Below are 16,845 nucleotides of genomic sequence, written 5' to 3'. Positions count from 1 at the left end.
TTTAAATGGATGACCCGCTTTGACAAAAAAATAAAAAATTAGAAAAACAAAAAAAGGCTAAAAATTGTTGCCCGAGTTGACGGTTCGACCGCCCAGGTTAGCGGTTCGCTAAACAAATAAACGGTTTTTGAAGAAAAAGCGGTTTTGAGGTGAAACAGTGTCCAATTCCCAATTTTTCAAGTCTAACCATCTGGTTTGATCCAGTTTTGAAAACATTGTCCCCGTTAACCCAATATTCAATTTGATGATAGAAATGATCAAAAGGATATATTGAGTATTAACCACATGAGAAATTTCTAAATGTACACTAAATTGTCTTTAATATTAAAAAATCTAACTTTATGAAAATTTTGGAAAATTTATTGTACTTGTGTAATTTTCAAATATATTTAATTTTTTATTAAATAATGTATTTTCTTTTTATATGGTTTACTTATAGAATTATACTAATTTATCTTATAATTTCTAATATAAACTAACCAATAATTTCCTTTTTCCAATATTATACTAATTTATCATAATAATTTGTGTAATTATTTGTTCATATTATAGTTTTCCATTTCACATAGTCATTTATCTTTAATAATTTTCAAAAATTTGTAATGAAAATTACATAATTTTTTAATGGTTTTCCAAAATCTGTCATATGTAATAAATTTTCCTAAAATCTCCAAAATACTCTAATAAATTTCAATAATTATTTAATGCATTTTAATTAAACTTTCAAATACTTTATATCTTTTAATTTCAAATATGTTAGTTTACGAAAATGTAGTTTTATGAAAATTTTTGAAAAATTTATTACATTTGTGTAACTATGAGGATTTATCAAATTTTTTAAATTGTTATTAAATATATTTTTTATTTGGCAGTTTACTAACAAAAATACACTAATTTATCTTTTATTTTTCAATACAAATTAATGAATAATTTCATTTTCTAACATTATAATATTTTGTTCGCCCATTTGTATTTGGTTATTAATTATAATAATAACAATAACTAAAATTTTGTCATGTTAAATATCTAAATTAGTTAATTTTGTCATGTTAAATTTTTTGTTATTTAAATAATTAAATAATATTTAAAATATTTAAAAATTTTTGTTATTTGAATTTTATTTATTTTAATGTTATTATGTAATATTAAATATTTTTATATTATTTAGCTATTTTTAATATTTTTTATTTGAGATTTTTAGGTATTGAAATATTTATATAATGTTTTATTTTTTAATGTTAAATTGTTATTATTTGAATAATATTTAAATTGAATAGTTCATAAATTTATAATTTATATTGTTACTACATAATTTGATGATGAATTTTGTAAAAATATAGAAATATCAATAATATGAATATTATTTAAATAGTTCTAAATTTTTTTAATTGAAACTTTCTTTAGATAGATGTAGATAAACAGTGGGGGAGAGGATAAATTGGAATTAGAGATAGTTTAGGAGAGAATCTCTCTACTAAATTAGAGATAATTTATGAGATAAATAGGAGTTAGAGATAATTTAGGAGATAAATAGGAATTAGAAACAATTTAGGGGGAAGTGGCTTCACTTAGCTAAACATTAGAAAAACAAATCCCTCTTTCTTTATGGTTATTAGAAATAGCTAAGCATATGTGATTTCCTTATTGGTTTAATGGATAATTATGTGGAACTAAAAAAAATAAAAAATTAAAAAAAAACATAAAACTAGAAAGGGGGGATTTGAAGCAATGAGAGGACTCTTGACATGGCAGGACCAATTTATATATATAGATTGTACACATGAACAGGGAATTAGGGGTTTACATGTGGTCTGCCTGACCATACCACAAATAGGTTGCAATTCCATGGTTTGGATCCAAAGTCTCTGTATTTGGAGTGGTGTAAAATGATCAGAGAGAGATCTACTTCCTCCGTTTTCTTTTCACATATAACCCCCTAATTCATCTTATTCCTTCTATGACCCCCCTAAAGTTTATTTGTCAAATTACACATACCAAGTGAATAATATATTAGGAAAAGAATGCTAATAGTCAACTTTAACCAACTAGAAATCCATTAGCTTGGATGTGCGAATTAATTGCTAAAAGATTATTCTTTTAAGAAACTATTCATATCTCAAATATATCAAGAGTAAAATATGGATCATACAACTAAATGGTATAAAACACACCTATGGTGAAACAATAAGGACATATGGGTATAGATAAGTAGAGAGAGGACATACAACACAAATGCAATACTCTTTAGAATACAACTGAAGTTGAATATCTTTAATATCTATATCTTAGTAAAGATGACTACAGGGATGGATTATGTAGTAGTGGTTGCTCATCAACTTGTGTTTTGAAACTGTTCTCCATACTTTTGCATCCTGTTGAAGTTGAACCTGTATCCCAAAGGCCTATTGGTTTATCTATGATGCATTCCACCTCATGAATGTTTTGTTCAACATGAGAATATCCTTCGGACCTCCTCAATCCCTCGAGCTCCAATGCAATTTCTTTCATTGTTGGCCTTTCCTTTCCATTTAAGCTCAAGCATCTTTTTGCAATGTTGGCAACCTTTTGGAGTTCATACTCTCTACCATCTTTTAAGACTTGAGCATCAAGAATTTCAAAAAGATGATTCTCCATTATTGCAGAAATAAAATAAGTCACAATGTTTCTCTCTTCTAATGGTCTAGTAAAAGAAATTGGCTTCTCCCCTGTTAGGAGCTCCACAAGAACAACCCCAAAGCTATAAACATCACTTTTGTCCGTGAGTTGACTTGACTGAAAATATTCAGGATCCAAATATCCAAAGGTCCCTTGTACCATAGTGGTTAAGTGAGTCTTATCAATTGCAATTGATCTTGAAGTCCCAAAATCAGACACCTTAGCCCTACCTTTGTCATCTAAGAGGATGTTTGAAGATTTTATGTCTCTGTGGTAAATTGGTATTGAAGCTGCTGAATGTAAGTAAGCAATTGCTCCTGAAACTTCTGTGGCAATTCTTAAGCGATTGTCCCATGTTAATAAGAAATCCTCATTTTGATAATGAATATTGTAGAAAAGAGTTCCACCAATGATGAATTCATAAACTAATAGAGGAATTTCTGTCTCTAAACAACAACCCAACAATTTAACCACATTCCTATGGTTGATTTGAGAAAGTATGACAACCTCATTAATGAATTGTTCAAGTTGACTTTCATCCTCCATCTTGGATTTCTTGATTGCCACAATTCTTCCATCTGATAGCATACCTTTATAAACAGTACCTTGTCCCCCTTGACCAAGAATTCGATTTTCATTATATTGATCAGTTGCCTTTGCTAATTCATCCGCTGTAAAAACTTTTATTTTCTCGACATTGCCTTCTTTTGATGAAATTTGTTGTTCCAATAGCAAACCACCATTTTTTTTATAGAAATTTTCTTTTCGTTTCTTTATTTGTCTTTTCTTCAAAACATGGTACAACCAATAGCTAGATAGAAGTAACACCATACCTAAACATACACCTGCATGATCCATGGAAGATAATTGGTTAAGGGTAACATAATAAATAAGAGGAAACCAACAAATAGAAGATTTTAATGCAGCAAATCCCATGTGTTAAGTTTGTTCAAAAGTCTTTGATTAGGCACGCGCCATGTCTGTGTGCAGATATAGAGTGGTGAGCTAAGAATCTTGTTTATTAATGCTTAAGTGGTTCTATAATTTATAAAGGTAATATCAAGAGGCAACTTTTTCTTGAAGACCCTTGCTACATAAAGCCTAAAAAGCAAAATTCAGTCATAAATGCTTATATTACAATCAGATCATTAAAAAGAAATAGTAAGAAAAGTGTTGATACAACATCATAGATTAGAGTAGTCCTGCTAAGAAAAAGAGGTAATCAAGAGAATTGGGAGAAAACAACTTAAGAATCCTTTGTAAATGGTGCAAAATTCATAAGATTCCAAAAGGAAGCATCTACCTCCAACAAAAAGCATTTTAACAAATGCAACACCCTCATTACACATCAACTATTTAGATAGGGATATTATTCACTAGATCAATCATAGAATATTTGTTGTTTATATTTCTATTGCATGCGGGTATTTTATACTTGCTTCTTGTTTCATAAGAAAGGCATGTAAAAACAATTAATTATATTCTCTACATCCTAACACTCCTTCACATTTAAAATAATAACAGAAAAGTATAGTGTTATCTACCTAGGGCATTTTTTGTTTTACTGACTAAATTTGTTTCTTACCTTTTTGTTGAATGAGATGAAATAAACTCAAAATGACTTTATTTAGCAGTGTTTGGAAGGAGGAAGGATTAACTGAATCTGATGGTTGTTCAATGAGCTATTGATGATAATTTTCCACGCCAATAATAAAATGCATGAGTCCTGCACCTCTCACAGTGGGGCCTATGAATTTATTTATTAACATGGAATATTATCATTGGTTCCACAGCCAACAAAACAGCCATCGCAATTCAACTAACCTGAGTTACTTTGGAAGGGTGCCTATGTCATTCACATTCACTTATAGAGAAGGTCATTTACTTCACACCCTATAGTTACAATGTGATAGAGAGAATTAGGTCCTCGTAAATGAGGTTTATATCAACTATAAGCCATTGAATCTTGCTTCCACTATGGTTAGAAAATACGTTGGCATTACTATTTAGCAGAAATGGTTAGGCCATCCTAGCCATCATATGGCATCTTTTGTGCTTTATAAGAAATAGCTACTAGTTTCAAATAATTTCTCTATTTGTAGTTCAAGCCCTCTTGGCATGAGTCATAGCTTTCCATTCTCTTTTACTTGTCCACTTGGGATATTGTACTTCAATATTTAGGGACCCTCTTCTTTATGTCACCATTGAAGGTTAGAGATATTACATTCTTTTTGTGGATTTTTTTACTGAGGTTCAATTTGGAAGGACTACAAATACAAATATGTACAGTACAAATATATACAAAATAATTCAAAATACAAGGTTTTGCATTGCACATATTTGTAATTGTACTTCTTCCAAACTGAGCCTAGGAGTACAAATGCAAATGTATAGAGTGCAAAACCTTATGTTTTTATTATTTTTTATGTATTTGTATTGTACAAATATATATAGTACAAATCTATACAAAATAATACAAAGTATAAGGCTTTGTGCTCTACATATTTGCATTTGTACTCTTTCCAAATCGAGCCCAAGTTCATTTGGATTTTTCCCAATGAAAAGCAAATCTTAAATGCTTAATCTATTTATTCAATTTAAAAAATCAAGTTGAAAAATTGTTAAACTAATGGTAGTACAAAGCGTCAACCTTTACTTGGGCCCTTTCATTCAACTAGTATATTACTCATTGTAAATCCTATCTTCATACTAACCAACAAAATGGCTTTGCTGAATGAATTGAAACATTGTTGAGATAGGTTTGGCAATGATGGCTAGAGCATCTATTCTGCAAAACTGCTTGTATGATGCCTTTGAATCTGTTGTTTTTACCCTCAATTGCTTGCCTAGCTAAACCTATTCTCAACATGAAACCTTCATGGCAACAACTTTTGAGTCACCAGTAGACTATTCTTTTCTTTGTGGGTTTGGTTGTGCATGTTATCTGCACTTATGACCCTGAATCACTCTCATCTTGAGTATTTTTTGTTCTTCAAAATGTGTTCATGTAGTTTTATTACTTGAAAAGCCATTTCCAAGGAATCAAGCAAACGACAATGCTAAATAAAATATAAAATGGACCATCTTTTGTAGTGTTAAAGTTATATGCATCAACCTTGAAATTGGAAATTTCAAGTGGATGAGAGAATAGCTCAAATATTACTATGCCTAGATGCATTTAAAAAGAAAGAAAAAATATATGAGGAATACAGAGGGGTAAAGAAGTCCCACTAACTCACAAGACCACAAACATAAACCAACATTAATAAAATGATTCAATCATTCAAGTGAAGTACGAAACCTCAAGATAGAATTTCTTTTCCTTCCTGACTACTTCCTGTACAATAGAATAGATGCCCAAACAATGCAAAAAATGGTGGCTTTTCATTTTTATAGGCAAAATGAAGCTATAGATTAAAAAATGGTGGCTTCCTGTAATCTCCACCATTAAAAAATGGTGGCTTCTTGTACTTTTTATAAAAGTACTTTTATATTTGTAAAAGTACTTTTATAAATTATTTTTGTAAATGTACTTTCGTAAAAGTACTTCATGTAAAATAATTTTTGTAAAAGTGCTTTTATGCTTTCATTAAAGTTTTTCAAAAAGTACTTTTATAAAAGTGCTTTTGTGTAAAACTTTTCATAAAAGTACTTTTATAAAAATGCTTTCATAAGTCTTTTTCATAAAATTGCTTTTGTGAAATTGCTTTTGTATAAAATTGCATGTGAACTCGAAAGTTAATAAAATCTATTTTATTTTACCTTTAATCTCAAAATGAAATGTGGAATAGTGGTTTGGAAGTTTAATGAGATGTTGCCACTATAGGAGGCATGAGTTTGAATCACTACAACTTCTTGTTTTTGAGATTTGGCAAGTATAGTTGACTTTGACCCAACCCATCTTGATCCTAATGGGTACTCTCGACCCAACCCACCCTAACCCTTTTCTACTGGCCCTAATGGGTCACTCGACCCATATTGAACCACCAATAGATTGGATGGGTTCCAAGGTGGGTGGGTCAAATGGGTTAGGGTCAAGATTGTCAGCCCTAGTCTCACCATCCACTCCCGACCCATTACAGCACAATGTTTTCCTCTCTTTCTTACCTCCCTTACTAGTATAAGTTCCTCTCTTGCTCAAGTAAACCCAATCAAATCCAATCTTTTTGAAACACCACCACCTAATCTTATATTATTCTTGTTTTTTCTATTTTTCTTAGGATATTAGTGGTATTAATGTGGTGTTTGATCCTTCTCCCTTTTTCTGTGAATGGGCTCCATCTAGAAATGATTTTTATTTTATTTTTCAATTTATCTATAACGACAGATACATTTCTTTTCTGATGCAGATAAATTGAATAGACTTGTAGAAATTGGACACATTTTTTTAATGTTTTGTCTATTATTCTCTTTTCCAAATTAGGTTTCACTTTAAAAATCACATCAGCAAAATAGGTTCAGCGAGGTATATTTGTTTTAGGGGTTCATGTTTGATCTTACTAAACTATCAACTAATTAAATTCAAGCAATGCCTGGGATTTTGTAGAAATTTGGTTAGGTTCTGATTTTAGGACAGGGGTGATCACTTTTTACTCCAATCGGGATTAGGCTCTGATTTCAGGAATGTGGTATTCAGGGACCATTGAAAATTTATCAAATTCCCAACCCAAGTTGCACCCCTATTTGGGTTTTGTACTTTGACATCACGTTGAATCTTGGCTAAGGTCTATTTTAGGTTTGGTTTTGGTTTGGCCTTTAACTTAATTCAATCAATTAATTTTAAATCCCTACTGTATTAGAGAAAGCCTAAGGCTCAGTTTGGAAGGAGTATAAATGTAAATTTGTAGAGTGCAAATACATACAAAACAATAAAAAATATATGGTTTTACACTCTACAAATTTGCATTTGTACTCCTTCCAAACTGAGAATAAAGGATAAGAGAGTCAAAGAAATTTAATAGAAAACTAGGATAATAGTGAAGGGAAAATGTTACAAGCATTGACTATTGGGGGGGACGAATATATATGTATATATATATAGAGAGAGAGAGAGTAATAATGGATTTTATTAAAAACAACTATGACATGAAAAGTAATAATGAATTTTATTAGAAACAATTAATGCTTGAGAGGGCTTTATTTGAGTAATGATGGATTTTATTAAGGGATAATTAAAACCTGAGATGGTTTTAATTTGGGTAAAAGATTTAAACATACCCTAAGTTTTCCTAAATTAACTTAAACATAACCTTATGTTTTTTAAATAGGCTTAAATAAATATACTTGTGACTATAAAAAGGGCATTTTTACTCTTCATCATACCTTAAATTTTCGAAAAAAAAAAAAACCAAAACAAACCCACATATTATTTATCGCATTGTCTCTCATTTCTCATACATAGAGTTTATAAGACTATGGCTAGGTGAAGGAAACATGTAGAGTTTATGAATTGTACCTGTAGAGAACACTGATGTGGGCCCCACAGCTATGGTCTCACTATGTTCGTAGGGTAGAATGTGTTACAGTCATCCTAGGGTTAGCTGGTGGTCAATCTATTATTTCAGTTGTTATTTATTTCAGCTTTATTTTGTTCTATTTGTTATGTAAATACTAAGGGAAGATCTGTCCTTTCCATGTAATTAGCATAACCTATAAACACTAAATAGAAGTGGTGGCAGCAAAACATTAAGATTCTGTCCCTCCTTTCAACCCTTGTGTTCTACTGCTCTCTCTTCTCTTCCTCCTCTCTTCTCTATACTTTTTCTTCTATTTTCGAACCGGAAATCTATTAGGGTTCAAGGCTGATAGCAGTCTTGAATGTCTACTTGGTATCAGAGCAAGGTTAGGGTTTCTCATGTGAGTCTAGTCCAGCCGACCACATGAGAATCATCTAGGGCTGGAAGCTGAGAAAGTAGAGTTCGTTGACTGATCCTTGGCGATCGCCAGAGGGTTTAGCAACTGTTGAAGACTTGCCACGGTTGCAGAGTGTTGGTGAACAGGAAGAATCAGAGAAGGCTAGGGTTCAGGTAACCTTGGAAGGCAGTGAACAACATTCTCTTGTAAGTTATTTTATTTTCTAAGAGAAGTACTATCAGAGAAGATAGGTTGGACCTATCTAGAAAGGGTGACCAAATCATTCTAGGGTTTTCTTCTCTTTGTTCTCTAGGGTTTTGTCTTAACCGTGCGGCAAACCCAACTGTTGGGCCGAACTGCCTTAGGGTTCTTTTCTTCTACTCTAGGGCTTGATATTGATCTTGCTGCAAACCCTAATAATCTTGCGGCAAACCCTAATGCTGGGCCGAGCCTTGTGATCTACCTATGAAGCTCTTCTTACGTTTTCACCTCATGCACATATACCGTGAATACTGATTTTTGGTTGTGATTGATAGTCCAAGTGCTGTTCTTTGACTGTAGTAACCCTAATTTTGAGACTACTGGTTCTTGACCGAAATGGAGTCTAAAAATCAGACCAAAGGCAGTTTTGGGAATAGCAGTTATATGGTATGTGAGTATTGTAAGAAACTCAAACACACAAAAGAAACATGTTGGAAGCTGCATCCTCATTTTGTCCCGGCAAAGTTGAGAAGCAAGATGGGTAATGCTCATGTGGCCATGAAAACTGATTTAGCATCCTCGTCTGGCACAAGATGCACATTCTTAGAGACCTTAGCTGCAATTCAGGCTGCCCTTATATAGGTGGAAAAGGAAGTTGGGAACTCAACTCAGTCACCGCAGTCACCATTAGCCCCTGCCACATCTGCTTTCGCACATTCAGGTACTCAAGCCTCAGCCTACCATGCCTCAGCTCCAAGTACTACTGAACCCTGTTGGGTAATAGATTCAAGTGCATCCGACCATATGACTAGCTTGCCTTCATTGTTTACCACTTATCATTTATCTTCTGGTAGGGATAAAGTATCTATTGCTGATGGCTCTCTTGTCCCCATTTCTAGAAAGGGTGACGTCAAGCTATCGGATACCATCTCCTTGTCTTCTGTCTTACATGAACTGCTCAGTAACTTTCTTCCCTGACCAGTGTGTTTTTCAAGACCTGGAGACGAAGAAGGTGATTGGGACTGGTCGTGAGACGAATGAGATCTATCTGCTTGGGGAGAGTTCTCATCGGGAAGAGTCAGTGGATAAGAAGTCACTTGTTTCCTAGAGTGTGAGTTCGGTTATGCTTTGGCATAACTGATTGGGTCATTTGTCTTTTCGGTCCTTAAAGAGTTTGTTTCCTACTTTGTTTAAGTTTGTTGAGTTGTCCCAGTTGCAATGTGAAAGTTGTGAGTTTGCTAAACATTGTAGAGACTCTTATTCATTGAGTAATACAAGGAGTAATCGTCATTTTGATCTTGTGCATACGAATGTTTGGGGGCCATATCACATCCCTTCTATGGGTGGGTACAGATATTTTTTGTTATTTGTTGATGACCATACCTGGTTTTCTTGGGTTTATCTTATGCGTTCACGAGATGAGGTTCCCGCCCTGACCCAAAACTTTCACCAAATGATCCTAACTCAGTTTGATGCCAAGATCAAAGTTCTTAGATCTGATAATGCAAAGGAGTACTTTGCTAGGCCATAGGCATCTTACCTTCTTAATCGTGGGGTTATCCACCAGAGCACTTGCCCTCATCCACCTCATCAGAATGGGGTTGTAGAAAGGAAGAATAGGCATATCTTGGAGGTGGTTAGAAGTATTATGTTTACCTCCAATGTCCCTATTCGCTTTTGGGGTGATGCTATCCTCACAGTGGTATATCTTATTAATTGGGTTCCTTCCCGGGTTCTTGATATGTCATCTCCTTTTTCCCTTCTATACCTAGATGAGGAGTTGTTCACTGTTCCCCTTAAAATATTTGGTTGTACCTGTTTTGTTCAGCATCTCGGACCCCATCACTCCAAGGTCGAACCAAAAGCCTTCAAATGCATTTTTCTTGGTTATGCGCAAAATCAAAAGGGTTATTGCTGCTATGATCCTGTCTCAGGGAAAAGATTTGTCTCCGTGGATGTCACTTTCTTTGAGGAGACACCCTATTATTCTCGGGTTTCTCCTCAGGGGGAGAGCAGTGCGAGTCGGGATTTGGGTCACTTTCTTCAGGGGGAGCGCAGTAAGGGTAGGGTTCATACTTTTGGGGTTGTTCCCTTACCTATTCCATTGGGTGATGAGGGCTACCATAATGAGGGTGGTCAGAGGGACAAGGAGTTGAGGGTCTATCACAAGTGATGCAGGCAGGTTGATCCCGGTCATCAGCAGTCTAGGCCAACTCCAATCTCTTCTGCGGCTCCAAGTCCAGGTATTACAGTCCCATGTCCCATAGAGACTTCTTCCACTATTGCCACTTCACCTCCTGCAGATGACCTTGACCTTCCCATTGTCGTCCGTAAGGGGAAACGGCATTGTACCACATCTACAGCCCACTGTATTTCCCAGTTTTTATCCTATGATCGCTTATCTCCCACCTACAGGTCCTATCTTACTTCCGTTGCCAATGTCCCTATTCCAAGAACAGTGCAAGAAGCCCTATCCGTCCCGAAGTGGAAAGATGCAATGCAGGTTGAAATGGATGCCCTGTTGAAAAATAACACCTGGGAGCTAGTTGATCTGCCCAAAGGAAAGAAACCATTTGGTTGCAGATGGGTATTTACTGTGAAGCACAATGCGGACAGCTCCATTGAGAGGTATAAAGCTCGGCTACTTGCAAAAAGGTTCACCCAGACTTATGGTATAAATTACTTGGAGACCTTTGCCCTGGTAGCCAAGATGACCACCATTCGAGTTCTATTATCTCTTGCAACAAACCACACTTGGCCTTTGTACAAAATGGACGTTAAAAATGTTTTTCTGAATGGAGACCTACAGGAAGAGGTTTACATATGGTGCCTCCTGGATTCTATGATACAGAGACAGGTAAGAAGGTCTGCCGACTCAATAAGGCATTGTATGGTTTGAAGCAGTCACCTAGAGCTTGGTTGGATAGATTCAGACTAGCCCTTGGGAAGTTCGGTTATGTACAAGCCCAATCAGATCAAACCCTATTCATCAAGAGGGTGGAGTCTTCTCTGACACTACTTGCAGTATACGTTGATGATATTGTGGTGACAAGAAATGATAGCCATGAGATTGAGTCCCTCAAATAGCTCCTTCATCAAGAGTTTGAGGTGAAAGATCTTGGTGCACTTCGGTATTTTTTGGGTATTGAGGTTGCTAGATCTAAACAAGGGATATTTGTCTCTCAAAGGAAATATGTCCTAGATTTTTTGGCGGAAACTGGAAAGTTAGGAGTCAAGCCTGCGGATACACCCATTGAACAGAACCATAGGATTAGTGTAGAGAGTGGGGAGCCTCTTGAAGACAAGGTTATGTTCCAGCGATTAGTGGGAAAGCTTCTATTTCTCTGCCTCACTCGACCATATATCAGTTATGCATTTAGTGTTGTCAGCCAATACATGCATTCTCCTAAGACCACACATTTTCTTGCAACAGAAAGAATATTAGCATACTTGAAGAGATGCTCGGGTAGAGGTATACTGTTCAAGAACAATAATCACATGAAGGTGGAGGTCTATACAGATGCCGAATGGGCTGGGAGTGTTGATGACAGAAGGTCTACCTCTGAATATTGTGCCCTTGTGGGAGGTAACCTTGTCTCTTGGAGGAGTAAAAAACAAAGTGTTGTCTCCCGATCCAGTGCTGAAGCTGAATACAGGTCAATGGCTAACAGAGTGGCTGAAATCCTATGGCTGAGATCACTACTTGAGGAGTTGGGTATTGAGTATGAGAAGCCTCTGATGCTGTATTGTGATAATCAAGCGGCTATTAATATAGCATACAACCCGGTGCAACATGACATAACTAAACATATTGAAGTTGATCGACATTTTGTACTCGAGAGGGTTTCATCACAAGAAGTGTGTCTCCCGTACATCACATCCAACATGCAGCTCGCAGATATCCTCACCAAAGTTGTACCAAGGAAGAAGTTAGAGGCGGATCTATCCAAGTTGGGAATGATAAACATTTATTCCCAACTTGAGGGGGATTGTAGAAAACACTGATGTGGGCCCTACAGCTATGGTCCCACTGTGTTCATAGGGTAGAATGTGTTCTAGTCATCCTAGGGTAAGCTGGTGGTCAATCTGTTATTTCAGTTGTTATTTATTTCAACTTTATTTTGTTCTATTTGTTATGTAAATACTAAGGGCAGATCTGTCCTTTCCATGTAATTAGCATAACTTATAAATACTAAATAGAAGTGGTGGTGGCAGAACATTAAGATTTTGTCCCTCCTTTCAACCCTTGTGTTCTACTGCTCTCTCTTCTTTTCCTCCTATCTTCTCTATACTTTTTCTTCTATTTTCGAACCTGAAATCTATTAGGGTTCAAGGATAATAGCAGTCTTGAACGTCTACTGTACCACTGTACAATTAATAATAGGAGATTAACAAATGAAACTGAAAGTATTCTAGTGTGGCACTGTGTCCAAGTATTGGATTCTTGATGATTTCCTCTTTTCTCTCTCTCTCTCTCTCTCTCTCTCTCTCTCTCTCTCTTTCTCCCGCTATTTCTCTCCCCTTCTCTTCTTCTCCTTTTTCCTTTTCCCTCCTTTAGCTTCTCTTTTGTTTACCACCTACAACCCACAACCATCGCTTAACTTCATTTTTATTGATACCCTCAAACATTGGTCCCCTATTTTAATCCACCTCCCCCTTTCTACTAGCTTATCTATCCGCTAGATTATTTTAATCTAAATTTATCCGCCTTTTATTCCCCTGTTACACCATGGATCAATCATTGACAACCAGCCACTTAGATTCAGCTGGAGCATGTTAGGTTCTGTTTGGCTTGTAGGAATAGGAATTTGAATGGACTATTCCGATTACAACTACTTGATTGGACAGAATTGGAATCTCATTCCCATTCCTACTAGAGGAATGCTGATGAAAAATTATTTTATAGTGAATAAGGAATGGAACCAGGAAACCAACGAATGACAAATGTTAGTACAAAGTGGGGCACACTTTGGATTCCTCGACCTTCACGCTACTGTTAGAAGAGAAGGCCAATCAATAAACCAACCCATGATCGACCCATCCCTCAGGCATAGTGGGATCTTACTGTAAAATTATTCAAAATTGTTATTGGTTATGGAAGCTGAAAGTGAAAGCTTGAAATTGGTGATGAATATGCAATACATTCTCCCTCTCAACTACTAATAAATGGTAAGAGCTTCATAAGCTGAAGCTTCTTCACATTATACAATACTGCTATCAAAGTTTTAGATCTGAGAGCAGAGACTATGGTGGAGGCTGTTGTCAGATTTTGCCTCAATAAGGTTGATTCTCTCCTCAGAGAACAAGTGAAACAACCCAAAGGAGTGAAAGAAGATATTAGAGAACTCAGGAATGAATTAGACAGTATAAGTGCCTTTCTAAAGGAAGCCGATTCAAGGCAAGAGAGTGACAAAGGAGTGTAGGCCTGGATGGAACAAGTGTGTGACGTAGCTTTTGACATTGAAGACATTCTTGATGAATTTGTGCTTGAAGTAAAATAATCTACGAAAATTCAGGATATATTTAAATAATTTATGAAAACTCAGGGCATGTTTAAGTCTTTACCCTTTTAAATTTTGAAAAATTAAAGGTCTTGTAAGCTCTGTGGTGAGAGGATCTCTCAGCTCTCCTCTTTCCTCTTTGTATCATAGATATATATGGGTTAGCGTTTGGTTAATTCATATAAATCACATAAGCATATCACTTGTTCACTGATTATAGATGTGTGTTTTGGTTTTTTTCTCATTGTTTGGAAAGGTTCTAGGTTTTCTATGTACAATCTGTGTTCAAAGAACAAAAGCCCTATTTGTGAAAGAAAAAGAAGAAGATAGCTGGTTGTCGATCTAAGGGAACCAACATTAAGAGGCAATCTCCGCTAATTTGGGGCCCATTTGGCACGTCATTTTGGGAAGATCTTCTGGTAGCTCTCACATGCAAAAATGCAATGAGTTTTTGCATGAAGATTTGAGCAGCCCGAAGCACGTTTGGCAGACGTGCATCTTTTCGGCCAAAATTAAAACGCGAAAGACGCGAGAAGCTTCATTTGGAGCTTCCCGAAATCAGTTCAAAATGGGTTTCTCGCTTCTTTTCGACATCCTGTCTTTTGGCGGCTAGATCTTCCTCATGCCAAATGGAAATAGACCGAAAATCAGTCTTCCTAACTTATAAACAACCAAAAGACTGCACGGAAAGACATGCCAAACAGACCCTTGGTCTTCAAGCTTCTTAAACTGACATTGCTAGACGGGATTGGAGGGTCCACACTTGTTGTGGACCAAGTGGTTCATAGGACTCGTGGCAACGGGATTGGAGGTGGTACTTGATAGGGGTGATTGTGGGTCGGTCCAGGCCAGGCTTTGCACATATGGTAAGGGATATAGCCTAGGCCTGGGCCCATAAAGGGATATAGCCTAGGCCCAGGCCCAGGCTAGGCTAGGCTGGAACTGGTGCATCCGCAATTCCCGAGTTGAAAGACAATATTTGTTAGCTATGTGAAGATTTTAAATCAAGTATTAAGCTATTACCTATGGAGACTTGAATCACCCGAAGTTTTGTCTGTGAAGGTGGTGGAGGAGGAATAGGGATGCAACCAGTCCCATTTCGTCTTCCGTCGCCCTCTGTACCAGATGGGCAAGAGCAATTGTAACTCCCAGCCGTATTTTTGCAAATCAGAGATGGTAAGCAGTCATTCATGGTTGGATCCGAACATTCATTGATATCTGAAACCCATTTATAACAAAAATCTTGGGTTGGATTCAACAATAACAATCAAAATTGTAGAAGTAGTCATGGTAAAGAGGTAGTTGACTTCAATATATTACATACCTTGACATCCGTCTTGAAGATAAGGGTTGCCTTGGTAGCCTTCCAAACATTCGCAGAGATATCCAAGACCGTTGTGAGAGTCATGACATCCGCTGTTCTCGCCACACGCGTAAGTCACGTTGTTTCTCATTGTAATGTTTTTGCACGAGTCGTTCTCAATTGCCCAGTCTAATATTGTTGGAACCATGCCTTTGTTTCTTGTGTAGAAACCAAAGCCAGAGGAGTCGTTTATGGAAAACTTGTTCCACTTGTAGTCGGCCACGAAAGAGTATGCGCAGGGACTGAAACTTTTATAATACTGGTATTCGCCATTCAGAATCCCATAAAAAGACTTTAGCCCCTTAGTGTTGTTGGTCTGGCAGTAACCCATCGCTGGATAAGTCCGATTGAGCGTCTCGCTTTTATTCCAACAATGACTGTAGCATCCGTATCGAAACCGTAAGTATTGATACGACACGGTAGTGTTGGCATTTGAGGAAGCAACGTCGGCTAGAATTCCACAGCCGATGCCCGTTAATATGTTGCCGGTATCGGAAAGAGCAAAAGGCGTATCCCTCATATCCACACTGATCAAAGACGTGTTAAGGGCCTTATGGCTAACAAGAAACGAATCGTTGTAACAACGATAATTCATGAAGGAATAGACGCGCAACTGGCCTTGTAATGATATTTCTTCAACTTCCACTAGTTTATCAATTCTGTGGCCATACCATTCAACTCCGTTTGTGTCTTCGAAAATGGAAATATTTGGCAAAAACAATTTGGGAGGGGTGAAGGTGTGGTTGCAGAGTAGTTGAAAACCTTCTCTATAACAGCTTGCATCGTCCCCAAATCCGAATGGGTAGGGAACGGTGATGTTGCCACATTTGTCTGGGCAGTCGGGCTTTGGCATGATTGGTGATGAGGTCGCAGTTGCCATGAAGAGACTCAAGAATAACAGCAAGAACAGGAGTAGGAGCTGATGAAACAGCAGCATAACCCCAGCTACAGCCATTATGGTTAAGTTTCTATACTTCACCGAGGGATGTACCTTTGCCCCTCCTTCACTCGTTTTTTCGTATTTGTAGCCTCTCTTTTTTTCCTTGTTTGGAGTGACGTTAAAAAAAAAAATACCAGCGGGGACCATGGGACCCATTGGATTTATTAAAGCTTAAATACATACAAAATAATGCAAAATATAAAGTTTTCACTCTGCATATTTGCATTTGTATTCCTTCCAAACTCAGCCTAACTGAAAAGTTAAAGTTAATTAATAGAACCATGTAAGAATAGATAATTGTTTTATATTTTTTATTTTTTAAATAATGAATA

At 36.3% G+C, this 16,845-nt stretch overlaps 1 protein-coding gene across 1 annotated transcript; it reads right to left on the bottom strand.

The window, feature by feature from the left end:
- Positions 1 to 2,176: 2,176 nt before the first annotated feature.
- LOC148802536 (wall-associated receptor kinase 5-like) lies at positions 2,177 to 16,541 on the bottom strand. Its single transcript, XM_088899124.1, has 3 exons — positions 15,535 to 16,541; positions 15,234 to 15,428; positions 2,177 to 3,500 (listed from the first exon to the last, which is right to left on the bottom strand). Exons 1-3 carry the CDS (start codon positions 16,526 to 16,528, stop codon positions 2,299 to 2,301), a joined length of 2,391 nt encoding a protein of 796 aa, XP_088755250.1. The 5' UTR covers positions 16,529 to 16,541; the 3' UTR covers positions 2,177 to 2,298.
- Between the last annotated feature and the right edge of the window lie 304 nt (positions 16,542 to 16,845).

Source organism: Nelumbo nucifera, chromosome 2 (genome assembly GCF_055504915.1).
Source record: "Nelumbo nucifera cultivar China Antique chromosome 2, China Antique-T2T, whole genome shotgun sequence".
NCBI lineage: Eukaryota > Viridiplantae > Streptophyta > Magnoliopsida > Proteales > Nelumbonaceae > Nelumbo > Nelumbo nucifera.
Note: the sequence above shows the minus strand (reverse complement) of the source record. Positions and strands in the feature narration are given on the sequence as shown.